Source organism: Halichoerus grypus, chromosome 8, assembly GCF_964656455.1.
Source record: "Halichoerus grypus chromosome 8, mHalGry1.hap1.1, whole genome shotgun sequence".
NCBI lineage: Eukaryota > Metazoa > Chordata > Mammalia > Carnivora > Phocidae > Halichoerus > Halichoerus grypus.
The window spans coordinates 79,729,716-79,743,420 of record NC_135719.1 but is presented as its reverse complement, the minus strand read 5'-3'; the positions used below and the strand labels follow the sequence as shown (position 1 = coordinate 79,743,420).

At 40.3% G+C, this 13,705-nt stretch overlaps 1 protein-coding gene across 4 annotated transcripts in view; it reads right to left on the bottom strand.

Moving 5' to 3' along the window:
- Window positions 1-13,705, bottom strand: part of RPGRIP1 (RPGR interacting protein 1) — a 41,127-nt gene that overhangs the window by 11,379 nt on the left and 16,043 nt on the right. For all 4 annotated transcript variants that reach the window (XM_078078725.1, XM_078078726.1, XM_078078727.1 and 1 more), the window contains 2 exons: window positions 9,569-9,666; window positions 1,050-1,242 (listed from right to left, as the gene is read on the bottom strand). In XM_078078725.1, the coding sequence (XP_077934851.1) occupies window positions 1,050-1,242; window positions 9,569-9,666 (291 nt within the window). The remainder of the gene's footprint in view (window positions 1-1,049; window positions 1,243-9,568; window positions 9,667-13,705) is intronic.

The following is a 13,705-nucleotide window of genomic DNA, read 5'->3' as shown; positions in this document are numbered from 1 at the left end:
CTATAAAAATCCTAGAAGAGAGCACAGGCAGTAATTTCTTGGACATCAGCCATAGCAACTTCTTTCTAGATATGTCTCCTAAAGCAAGTGAAATAAAAGCAAAAATAGATTATTGGAACTACATCAAAATAAGAAGCTTCTGCACAGTGAAGGAAATAATCAACAAAACTACAAGGCAACCTACTGAATGGAAGATGATATTTGCAAATGATATACCTGGTACAGGGTTAGTATCCAAAATACATAAAGAACTGATACAATTCAACATTCAAAAAACAAATAACCTAATTAAAAAATGGGGCAAAAACATGAACATTCTCCAGAGTAGACATACAGATGGCCAACAGACACATGAAAAGATGCTCAAAATCACTCATTATGCAATGCACATGCATACTATATGCATAATTTGCATTATGCAATGCAAATCAAAACCACAGTGAGATATCACCTCATACCTGTCAGAATGGCTAAAGAAGAAGAACAAGAAACAACAAGTGTTGGCGAGGATGTGGAGAAAAAGGAACCCTCTTGCCTTGTTAGTGGGAACGCAAACTGGTGCAGCCACTGTGGATGGATCTAGAGAGTATAAGACTAAGCGAAATAAGTCAGAGAAAGACAAATACCATATGACTTCACCTATATGTGGAATTTAAGAAACAAAACAAATGAACAAAGGAAAAAGAAGAGACAAACCAAAAAATCGCTCTTAAGTATAGAGAACAGAGGGTTACTGGAGGGGAGGTGGGCGGGGAGGATGGGGGAATAGGTAATGGGGATTAAGAGTATGCTCATCATGATGAGCACTGAATAATGTATACAATTGTCGAAGCACTATGCTGTACACCTCAAACTATAAACACTGTATGTTAACTATACTGGAATTAAAATAAAAACTTAATTAAAATAATAAAAAACCAAAAACATAAATAAAACCATATGCATCTATCACTTTGATATATAACATGGTTGCATCCACCCCATTGGAAGTGCAGGGCAGTTCTGACCCCTCAGACCACTCTTGCAGCCAAGCACAAGGGATGCCTCACCTTTGCTGAAGTGGAAGTGGATCTCTTCTCCCGCCCTTGGTTTCCTCAGGGACACTGGGGTCTCCGTCTCTGACAAAGGTACATCATAGAACTTGTACTCTACATACACCTGCTTGACATTCTCATCACACATCACTTCAGCCTCTGGGTAGAAGGCCAGGGAGACAATTTCAATGCACATCTTCTCCGAACCCTGACAAGGAAAATACTTATTTATCTCCTATAGGTTAGCGATGCTCCAAGTGTTTCTACTCCATCTAATGAACACATTACTCCCTCAGACATCAATCGTAGCCATATTCCATCTCACATACCCTTTAAAAAAATTCTGGTGGGCAGCAAAGTTTACTGAGCGACAGCCGACAGCACCAAGCTCCCGGAGAGGGAGGGGACCCTCGAGGGTTGCCCCGTCTCACACATCCTTGAGAATCAGTTTAGCGGTAGAGCCGCTGCCCAGAGCTTCCTGCGCCCACACAGTGCCTGCCGGAGAGCAGGCCGCCCGGGCAGCCTGCCCCCTCATGGCAACGCCTGTCCTTCCAGCCCTGCTTCAGAGTTGCTGCCACCGCCACCGTCCTCTCTTTGGACCGTCCCTGTGTCCATTTTTGCATTAGGGACACCAGGGGGAGGGCTGACATCTCTCGAGTTTCAAGACAGAAGCTGAAGGCCATGTGAAGTCCTCCCCTTCCACAGTGTGGCAACAAGTGCTGTCCCGACACTAGTAAGGGGTCAGTCTGGGATGGCCCCAACCAGCCACGGTTCTCCCTTGTCACCTGGGGGGGGACTCTCCCGTGCTCTAGGTTGCCAGGCCATTGCCCTCACTTCTCCCAAGATCCATCCCCACCCCCATCTTTGCTTCTCTTAGGAAGCAGGTGGAGCTCCTAGGCCTTCTCCTAGGAAGCCAGAGGCAGTATTTCTCAACAAATCTACTTCAGAACAACCTGGGTGACTCTTGAAAATAAAGCTACTTGATGTTGCCCTCTCAACAGCCCTCACAAACCCTCCTACAATCTCCATCATGAAAACTATTATGTTTTCCAAAATGTGGGTTTTGACACCTACGGGTCAGCTAGGTGGGTTGTGGGTTTCACTAGCATTTTTTTTTTTAAATAAAAGAATAAGATAGGCTAGGACAGAATGGAATGGAATAGAACAGAAAATATGAGAGTTCATGGTAAATGGTAAGCCCTGTTTCTTAAAGCTTTTGTTTATATATGATTGTACTGGGCACAATGTAGAAATGTATTTCTTACAGTGACTGTCATTAAAAAAGCATAACAGCCACTCTTAAATCACACTGCCTAGGGTGGCTCCTGACAATCTGTTTAACTTTTATTTTTTAATTTTTTAAAAGAGTTTATTTGGGATAGAGTGCGTGAGTGCACGAGCAGCAGGCGAGGGGGAGTAGAGGCAGAGGGAGAGGGAGAAGCAGGCTCCCCACTGAGCAGGGAGCACAACGTGGGGCTCAATCCCAGGACCCTGGATCATGACCTGAGCCGAAGGCAGACGCTTAACTGACTGAGCTACTCAGGTGCCCCTCTGTTTAACTTCTAAACATTTATGTATATAATTTACACACAGTAAAATACAAAACCTAACATGTACACTTTTGACAAATATATACAAGTGTGTAATCAACTCCCTATTCAAGATACAGAACCATCACCCTAGAAAGTTCTCCAATGCCACTGTTGTAATTTTTTTTTAATTTTTAAAAAGATTTTATGTATTTATTTATTTTAGAGAGAGTGTGTGTGAGCAGGGTGAAGAGCAGAGGGAGAGGGAGAGAGAGAATCTCAGGCAGATTCTATGCTGAGCACAGAGCCCGAAGATGGTTAACCGACTGAGCCACTCAGATGCCTCTGTTACAATTATTTTTAAGCTGAGAACCCTATGCCCTATAGTTTCATAAAAATGAAGCAGAACTTCTCAAAGGTGTCTGAGGAATAGGTGTTTTACAAATGAGTGGTTCTGTGATCAAATACATTTTGGAGGGGAAGCTGGGTGGCTCAGTGGGTTCAGTGTCTGACTTGTGGTTGTGGCTCAGGTCATGATCTTAGGGTCACAGGATGGAGCCCTGCGTCGGGCTCCCTGCTAGCAGGGACTGAGTGTGCTTGAGATTCTCTCCCTCTCCCTTTGCCCCTCCTCCCACTCGCTCTTTCTCTTGAAAATAAATCAATAAATCTTTAAAAAAATACATTTTGGAAAATCAAGATGAACAAAGTTATCAGCTTTCTCTAACTGGACTTACAGCCTTTAATATGTTAATGTGCATCAGGACACTTTTAGAGGATGATACAAAGGTAGTTCTTCCCAAACATATTTGACTATACAATCACTTTTGTTTTTTTCCTGGACATGGTTGGGCTTAATTTTCCAAAGAACACACTTTAGGAAACACTGAGGTCTGGGAAAAAAAGAAAAGTGTTCATAGCTATATAAGTACCTGAATGATCCCCAGCAACATCTTACCAAAAAAAAAAAAAAAGCCTCCAAAAAAGCCTCCTTAATGAGGATGAACATTTTTTTTTCCCGTAGTTAAAAATGAACAGCCAGCAGACCAGTGGGTTTCAAACTATAAAACTTGGCCTATGCATATTTATATGTGTGTATAAAAAGAAATCACTGAAATAAAAGTCTCCTTAAACAATTTTTAACCTTAATAGGTGTGATGCAAATTATTATTTTGTATTTTATTTTTTCTCAGTTTTTTGTTTGTTTTTAAAAAGTGCTGGCTGGGACCCCCTATTTTGATTTCATTGTCTAGGGATGTCAACTTGCAGCTGGAAAATATGGCACCCCAGTTATGCTCTATGACAAATAGCCATTAGCCACATGTGGCTACTGAGCACTTGAAATGTAACTAATCTGAATTGGGAGCGGCCAGCGTAAAATTCACAGGATTTTGGACACTTTGCAGGAAAAAAACAAATGTAAGGTGTCTCAATAATTGTTTATATTGATTTCATATTGAAATGATAATACCTTGGATATACTAGGTTAAATAAAATATATTATTAAAATTTACTTGTTTCTTTTCACACTTTTCATGTGGACACTAGGAAATTTTAAATTACTTTGTGTCACATTTTACTTCTGGGACAGCACCTCCCAGGCTGTCAGCTCCCTGTGTTCTAGGACCACAAGTCGGCCTCACCAGCCCCCATAGTCCCAGCATCTAACGTACCCCTCAGGTGCTTCATTACCTCTCCATGCCACCTGGATCTAAATTTTTCCAAATTACTTTTGATTCCTTCCCTTACAGACACTCTCATTCCATTAAAGTCAGGAACTGAGAATTCTGGGGGGAAAAGGCCACCATAGGGTGACAGTGGTATCATTTAGGGGCTGATCATTTGGAGGGATCCATCAAAAGTTCAAGTGCACATTCCTTTTAAAACCAGCAGTTGCACTTCTAGGAATCTATCCCACAAAAACATTTGCCAAAATACACAAAGATACATGTGAACAGAGATGTTCACTGTGACATTTTTTTTTTCTCTTTTCCCAGTTTTATTGTAGTTATCTGGTTGTACAATAACAAAAGTGACGAGGTGTGGTCATCAAACATTTGTTCCTGTCAGGGCTCATTTACAAAGTCTGGCTACGCAATTTTATTCCTTCTTCCTTTCTTTCCTTCTTCTTTCTTCTTCTTTTTTTTTTGCCCCCAGTTTTATTGGTTTATAACCATCTCTTGATCTCCAGTACGTCAGATAAGCCAAATTCTCTCCTACACCAGGGTCTTTCCATTTGCCAGTTCCTCTGTCTGAGACAATTTCCCTCCATCTCTTACCTTCTCACACTTCAAATTTCAGTTTAAATGTCCCCTCCTCAGGGAAGTATTTCCTTATACCTTACCTAACTCAATCCCTACCATTACTATCTTTTTTTCTTTTTAAGATTTTACTTTTAAGTCATCTCTACACCCAACGTGGGGATCAAACTCACAACCCCAAGATCAAGAGTGGCACACTCTACCAACTGAGCCAGCCAGGTGCCTCAACCCCTCCCATTACTATTATTCAAATTCTTTTCCTTTTTTTTTTTTTTTTAAGATTTTGAGATAGAGCAAGAGAGCTAGAGAGAGGGAGAGAGAGAGAGAGTGCGCGAGCACACAAGCGGGTGGAGGGGCTGAGGGAGAAGCAGGCTCCCCGCTGAGCGGGACCCTGGGATCATGACCTGAGCCAAAGGCAGACACTTAACTGACTGAGCCACCGAGACGCTCCTCAAATTATTTTCTTCATAGTATTTAAAGTCAACAAATAATCTTACTTATTTTCTGATTTATATCTGTTTTCCCTCAGGAGAATGCAGGATTCAAGACGAAAGGAACCAGGTCTGCCTTTTTCACCATTTTGTGTCCACAGAGCCTGGCAAATACTAAGACAGGTACTCCATAATTACTTGTTGAAGGAGTTAACAACTCACAGGGCTGCTGTGAGGCTTTAGTGAGTTAATGAATATCAAGTGCATAGCACAGAAGTGCAATCAGCATTGCCCACTGAGGTCTGTCTAAATAGAAGGTCACATATTATTTTAACAAAATAATGATCAGCAGTTAAGAGAAATGAACTAGAAAAAGCTAAATTATATCAACTTGGATGGACTCCCAAAATGTTACTGAAGGTAAATGCACATTTCAGAATAGTGTGTACCAAAAAAGAAAAAAAAAATGCAAAAAACTATGTGAATGGTACCTGGCATCATCTGCCTGTACATCTTTGTGCAACTGTTTACAAATCTATAATTATTTCAAAATAAGAAGTTTTTAAAAAGAAAAACATGTGGGCGCCTGGGTGGCTCAGTTGGTTAAGTGACTGCCTTCGGCTCAGGTCATGATCCCAGGGTCCTGGGATCGAGTCCCACATTGGGCTCCCGGCTCAGCGGGGAGCCTGCTTCTCCCTCTGACCCTCTCCCCTCTCATGCTGTTTCTCTCTCGCTCGCTCTCTAATAAATAAATAAATAAATATTTAAAAAAAATAAAAAAATAAAAAGAAAAACATGTACCGTTTAATGTCATTCATAAGAAAACAAAAAAAAAAGGGGGGCGCCTGGGTGGCTCAGTCGGTTGTGTGTCTGCCTTCAGCTCAGGTCAGGATCCCAGGGTCCTGGGATCGAGCCCCGCATCGGGCTCCCTGCTCAGCGGGAAGCCTGCTTCTCCCTCTCCCACTCCCACTGCTTGTGTTCCCTCTCTCGCTGTCTCTCTGTCAAATAATAAATAAAATCTTAAAAAAAAAAAGTGTCTTTAAAAAAAAAAAGCAATAAAAAAAAGCTCAAGTATTATCTCTGATCAACTCCTTTGATCTCTTACGCTCAGCTATTCTGAAATACAATAATGATTGAGTATAGTCCATCCTCAAACATCAGAGGTTTGAAAGACATGGGTCCTCTTATATGTGGATTTTTTTTTTTAATTTTCAAATATTTATTTGAGAGAGAGCGTTCATGCACAAGTGGAGGGGGAGAGGCAGAGGGAGAAGCAGACTCCCCGCTGAGCAGGGAGCCTGATGCAGGGCTCAATCCCAGGACCCTGAGATCATGACCTGCGCCAAAGGCAGACGCTTAACCGACTGAGGCACCCAGGCACCCCTGGGGTTTTTTTTTTTGATAAATACAGTATAGGGGCACCTGGATGGCTCATTCGGTTAAGTGTCAGACTCTTGATTTCAGCTCAGGTCGTGATCTCAGGGTTGTGGGACTGAGCCCCGCACTGGGCTCTGTGCTCAGCAAGGAGTCTGCTTGTCCCTCTCCCTCTGCTCCTCTCCCAGCTCGCGTGCACATGCACACTCTCTCTCTCAAATAAATAAAACCTTTAAAAAATACAGTATAGTACTATTAATCTTTTTCTTATGATCTTCTTAATGACATTTTCTTTTCTATAGTTTACTTTATCATAAGAAAACAGTATATAATACATATACAAAATATGTGTTAATTGACAGTTTATATAATGGGTAAGCATTCTGGTCAACAGTAGGTTGTCAGTAGTTAAGTTTTGGGGAAGTTAAAAGTTATGTGTGGAGGGGCGCCTGGGTGGCTCAGTCGTTAAGTGTCTGCCTTCGGCTCAGGTCATGATCCCAGGGTCCTGGGATCGAGCCCCACATCGGGCTCCCTGCTTCGTGGGAAGCCTGCTTCTCCCTCTCCCGCTCCCCCTGCTTGTGTTCCCTCTCTCGCTGTGTCTCTCTCTGTCAAATAAATAAAATCTAAAAAAAAAAAAAAAAAAAGTTATGTGTGGATTCTCAGCCGTGCAGGGGGTCATGTCCCTAACCCCCACATTGTTCAAAGGTCAACTATATGTGTTTGTGCTGTGAATTCAATTTGATAATAACACTAAGTTTTTGCTAAGTAAGCTCAGTTTTCTTTTTATTTTTAAGAGAGTGAGAGAGAGCAAGGCAAGCAGGGGAGGGGCAGAGGGAAAGGGAGAGAATCTTACGTAGACTCCATGCTGAGCGCAGAGCCTGATGCGGGGTTCAATCTCAAGACCCTGAGATCATGACCTGAGCTGAAACCAAGAGTCGGATGCTTAACCGACTGAGCCACCCAAGCACCCCAGTAAGCTCAGTTTTCATATTTAGTTCCTCAAATAGCACTTTTGGGTCCACAAAGGTTTTCCAGAAAGAGATCTTATTTAGGAGCCTTTAATTCTGAATAATATTTTAAATGTAATGTCTGACTTGTAGTTCAAAAACTTGCTGACCAGCTGACTGCTTTTCAGGTTGATCTGAGAGGTGGCTTGGTTTAGAAACTTTTACTGGAGATCAGCTCTTCTGCTAACTAGCTCTATATCCTGGACACATTAGTTAATCTTCTCCTTTATGATCTCTAAGGTTTTATAGTCCCATTCCAACATCCTATGGCTCTGATCCATCTTATAAGCATTTCTCAAGATACTATGTAATGGCTAAAGAAAGATACGAGAGACAAAAGTTCAGAAGAAAATAACTTAAGTATTTGCTATCTTAACTGTTTAAGGCTACTGATTTTGAGTGGTTTCTCCCTACTCCAATATCCTTTAGTTGCCGGCAAATCCTCAGTACAAGTTCTCACTTTCAAGGAAGAGTTTTCTGACCTTAAAAAAGCAGCAATAATTTCACTTTTCTGAATTCTTACAAATCTTATGAGTTTCTATCACATAATTTAACCACTTGATTCTAGGACACACTATACTTACAATGTTTCTAATGAAGTTCATAATCCTCAATCAAATTTCAATCTTTCATTCAGGCACTCATTCAACAAATATTTACTGAGCGCCTACAAATGTGTCAGGGAGCATTCTATTGGCTCAAGAGAGAGATCTGTTTCCTACCTCACTTACAACCCCACGAGATTCTAATACAGTGACTGTTAAATGTATCTGCAGATATTTAGTCATATATATATTTGTCTGTATGTATCCTCAGTTCCACAAGAGATCTGAGGCTGTAATATTTAATAAATAATTGCAATTTCAGGTTTTATTTTATTATTTTTTAAAGAAAGATTTTATTTATTTATTTGAGAGAGAGAGCACGAGCAGGGGGCAGGGGTGGGGGTAGCAGAGGCAGAGGGAGAAGCGGGCTTCCCGCTGAGCAGGGAGCCTGATGTGGGACTCGATCCCAGGACCCTGGGATCATGACCTGGGCTGAAGGTAGACACTTCACCAACTAAGCCACCCAGGCGCCCCAGCAATTTCAGGTTTTAAGGTTAGGTCAAGGGGCGCCTGGGTGGCTCAGTCATTAAGCGTCCGCCTTAGGCTCAGGTCATGATCCCAGGGTCCTGGGATCAAGCCTCGCACCAGGTTCCCTGCTCAGCAGGAGGCCTGCTTCTCCCTCTCCCACTCCCCCTGCTTGTGTTCCCTCTCTCGCTGTGTCTCTGTCTGTCAAATAAACAAATAAAATCTTAAAAAAAAAAAAATAAAGCTTAGGTCAAAAACTTCAGAAACCGAGCTTTCCCACAAATAATCCTTTCCTCTTTTCTAGCCTCCACCTCCGAAAGTAAACCTGCTCTCCTTAGGTGGATTGAGGAAATGGGCATGACTCAGGCTGGAGATGAATCACAGTACACAATGAAGGAGGCAGGCAAGGGATCCAAATAAAGGAGAGAAGTACTGAAGCAAGTCCTCATTTATACGAAATCAAGAAAGTGATCTTTTCATCAGAGACTGTATCAAGACATTTCCATTCATTCACAATGTAAATTTAACTAAATAACTTCAATTTCCCATCGGGTTCATTAAAACTGGATTATTGGGAACCCTTGGTGGCTCAGTGGGTTGAGCATCTGCCTTCAGCTAGGGTCATGATCCCAGAGACCTGGGATCGAGTCCCACATCAGACTCCTTGCTCAGCGGGGACCCTGCTTCTTCTCCCTCTGACCCTCCCCCCTCTCATGTGCTCTCTCTCATTCTCTCTCTCTTAAATAAATAAATAAAATCTTAAAAAAAAAAATACAACTGGATTGTTTTCACCTTTGTGGCCGTTAAGCACATGTCATTATTTACAACCTTGTCTCACACTCAATGATTACCCCGCTGTACTTACCGCCTTAGGACATTTCAGAGACGCCGCTGTCACTATGTCATCACTATCTGTAGTTTGGGCTTCACTGACTTCAGAAGCCTGTTCACAGGATTCTTTATCTGAAGGACAAAAGTCTGCAGTTACAGAACTATTTCCAAGCACCCTATTTAACCCAGTACCTACATCTTCAATCTATTATCTGGCCACTAGTTTTGAGTTCCTAGGTTTTGGCTTCATTTACTGAGAATCAAATCCTCTTTTTCAAAGATTCACTTATTCAGCAGCTTGCCAAGTAAGGAGTTCAGCCCCCCCTCGTCTCCCTGCTCATCTTTCTCCCTCTCCCCGTGCTCACGCATGTGCATTCATGCTCTCTCTCAAATAAAATCTTTAAAAAAATAAAGTAGTCGACTTTATCAATATCTTCTTTATGACTAGTACATTTTGTTTTTTATTTAAGACATCTTTCCTTATTCTGAATGATGAATAATGCTGCTATGAGGATTTGGTACAAGTCTTTGGGTGATCACATGTTTCCAGCTCTCTTGGATAGACACTTAAGAGAAATGCTGGATTGTAAACTATATGTTTAACTTTTTAAGAAACAGCCAAATATTTTTCATAGTAGTTGTACCATTTTACATTCCCACCAGTAATGTATGAGGTTCCGATTTTTCCACATCTTCACTAATACTTGGTACAGTCAACCTCTGGAATATATAAATTCTAGCTGGTGTGTACTGGTATCTCATTGCGATATTATTTTGCATTTTCCTAATGACTAATGCTGTTGAGCATCTTTTTGTATGCTTATTAGCCATTTGTGTATGCTCTTTAGTGAATGTCTATTCAAATCTATTGACCATTTTATTTATTATTTTTTTATTTTTTTATTTTTTAGCGCATGGGCTTAAACTCACGACCCTGAGATCAAGATCTGGGCTAAGATCAAGAGCCAGCTGCTTAACCGACTAAGCCACCTAGGCGCCCCTCTGTTGACCATTTTAATTTTTTTGAAGATTTATTTTGACAGAGAGAGATAGCAAGAGAGGGAACACAAGCAGGGGGAGAGAGAGAGGGAGAAGCAGGCCTCCTGCTGAGCAGGTAGCCCGATGCAGGGCTCGATCCCAGGACCCTGGGATCATGACCTGAGCCAAAGGCAGCCGCTTAATGACTGAGCCACCCAGGCGCCCCTCTATTGACCATTTTATTTATTTTTTCTCTTTTAATTTCCTATATGATTTATTTTTTTATTATTATGTTATGTTAATCACCATACATTACATCATTAGTTTTTGATGTAGTGTTCCATGATTCATTGTTTGCGTATAACACCCAGTGCTCCATGCAGAACATGCCCTCTTTAATACCCATCACCAGGCTAACCCATCCTCCCCCCCCCATTGATCATTTTAAATTTAGTTGTCTTTTTATTGAGTTGTAAGAATTCCTTGCAGATTATGGATACAAGTCCTTTATCATAAATGTGATTTGCAAATATTTTCTCCTAATATAGCTGATCTTTTCATTGTCTTAATGGTGTCCTTTGGAGAGCATGCATTTTTTATTTTGCTGAAGTCCAATTTATCAATTTTTAATTTTATGGATCAAGCTTCTGATGTCATATCTAAGAAATCTTTGTCTAATAAGGTCAAATAGTTTATTACCCTATGTTTTCTTTTAGAAATGCTATAGTTCTGGTTCTAATATTTAGATTTATGATATATTTTGGTTAATTTCTGTGTATGATGTGAAGTAGTGGTCTAAGTTTTTTTCCCCCTCTATGTGGATATCCAATTGTCCTAGTATCATTTATGGAAAGATTAAATATTGAATTGTCCTGGGACCTTTGTGGAAAATCAATTGACCATAAATGTAAAAGTTTATTTCTGGATTCACAATTCTATTCCACTGATCTGTATCTTTATGCTAATACCATTGTCTGAATTACTCTATATTTATAGTAAGTTTTAAAATCAGGTAGTATAAAAACTTCAACTTTGTTCCTTTACAAACTTGTTTTGGTCATTCTAAATTATTTGCACTTCTATATAAATCTGGGGGAGAACTGCCATCTTAACAATTATGAGTGGTCCAATCCATAAACATGGTACATTTCTTCATTTATTTTAAACTTTAATTTCTCTCAGGAACTTTTATAATTTTCTGTATATAGGTCCTGCATTTCTTTTGTTAAATTTATTCCTAAATATTTTATTCTTTTGGAATGATACTGTTTTTTTATTTCACTTCAGAGTGTGCATTGATACTATATGGAAATATAATTGATTTTAGTATCTTGATTTATATCCTACAATGTTGTTCACTTGCTTTTAGTTTTTAAAAACATTTTGTGGATTTCTTATGATTTTCTAAACTAAATACAAAATCATGTCAATTGCAAATAAAGGTAGCACTACTTCTTTCTTTCCAACTGGTATGGCTTCCTTTTTCTTGCCTTATTACATGATTGAAATCTCTACTACAGTGTTCAAACAGGGTAGTGAAAGCAGACATCCTTTCTTTGTTCTTAATCTTAAGGGAAAAGCATTCCGTCTTTTACCACATGGTAGGATGTTAGCTACAGGTTTTATTATTCTTTATTAGTTTGAAGCAATTTCCTTCTACCTAGTTTGGTGAGAGATCTTATCAAGAATGGGAGTTGGGAGGCACCTGGGTGGCTCAGTCAGTTGAGCCACCAACTCTTGGTTCTGGTTCAGTTCATGATCTTGGGGTCATGGGATTGAGCCCCACATCGGGCTCTGCCCTCAGGGCAGTCTGCTTGAGATTCTCTCTCTTCCTCTCCTTCTGCCCTTCCCCCTGCTCACATTCTTTCTCTAAATAAATAAATTTTAAAATATCTAAAACAAAACAAAACAAAAAGAATAGGGTTGGATTTTTTGAAATGCTTTTTTCTCTATTGAGATGATCATAAAGCTTTTATTGTATTAATACAGTGTATTAAATCAATTTTCTGCTGTTAAACTAAATTTGCATTCCAGGAATAAATCTCAATTGATCATGGTGAGCAACCTTATATTTTATATTTTGCTGGATTGGTCTGCTAATATTTCATTCAGGATATTGCATCTATGTTCATGTTGAATAGTGGTCTATAGTTGTCTTTTTTTTTTTTTTTTTATGTCTTAGGCTTGCTTTGGTATCAAGACAATACCACTTTATAACCAAATTGGTTAGAAAGCTTCCCTTGCTCTACTATTCTCTGAGACTATGAAGGATCAGCATTTTTTCTTCCTTAAATATTGATAGAATTCATCAGTGATGTCATCTGGAACTGGATTTTTTTATTTGGGAAGATTTAAAATGACTAATTCTTGTCTATACTTTTTATATGTCAATACTGATCTTCTATTTCTTCTTGAGTCAGTTCTGGTAATTTGTATCTTTCTAGGAAGTTGCATAAAGTTGTTCATAATATTATTTTACAGCCCTTTTAATTGTAGAGTCTGTAGTGGCCTCACATTCATTCTTGATTTTGCTAACTTGTGTCTTTGCTCTTTTTTTTTTTTTATTGATCAGCAGGCCAATTATCAATTGCTTCTCAGCTCAAAATAAAAACTTCATCGTCTGCTCTGCAATGATAGAGTTGGACCCTGTAAATATTTCTTCTTTGCCAGCTGGCACCATGTTAAGTTTTGTCAGTAGAGAGCAGAAAAGGATCACTGGAGGAGGAAAAGGCTTCTCTTCCTGTTTCCAATGTGCAGGCCGACTCTTGCAGAAGAGAAGGACTCTGCAGACCAGGCTCCTACAACAGGCTTCTGCAACTTAGTGCCTGGCTCCAGCAGCTCACAGTTTCCTACAGAACACATTTCTAGCAGCACATGGTTTCTGCAACATCCAATTCTAACAGTTTCCAGGGGCCTGTAGTATATGGCACCTCCCTGTGGGCAGTTCCTCTGGTATACCCTCCCCCCCTCCCCCCCAGCCCCCAGCCAAAGTAGCTTTGCAGTGAAATGCCACTGGCATGGTACCTCTCTGAATGGTTTGCTTGCAATGTTCCAGAGGTCAACTTCACAGTTTCTTGGAGTTCTGATGTACAGGCACAGCAAACTTCCGTGCCATTCAATAAAACGTGACTTCACTCCTTCCAGTGAGGTCTGGATTTCAGCCCTGAAAGGGGTTGTCTACCAGACCTGTTTC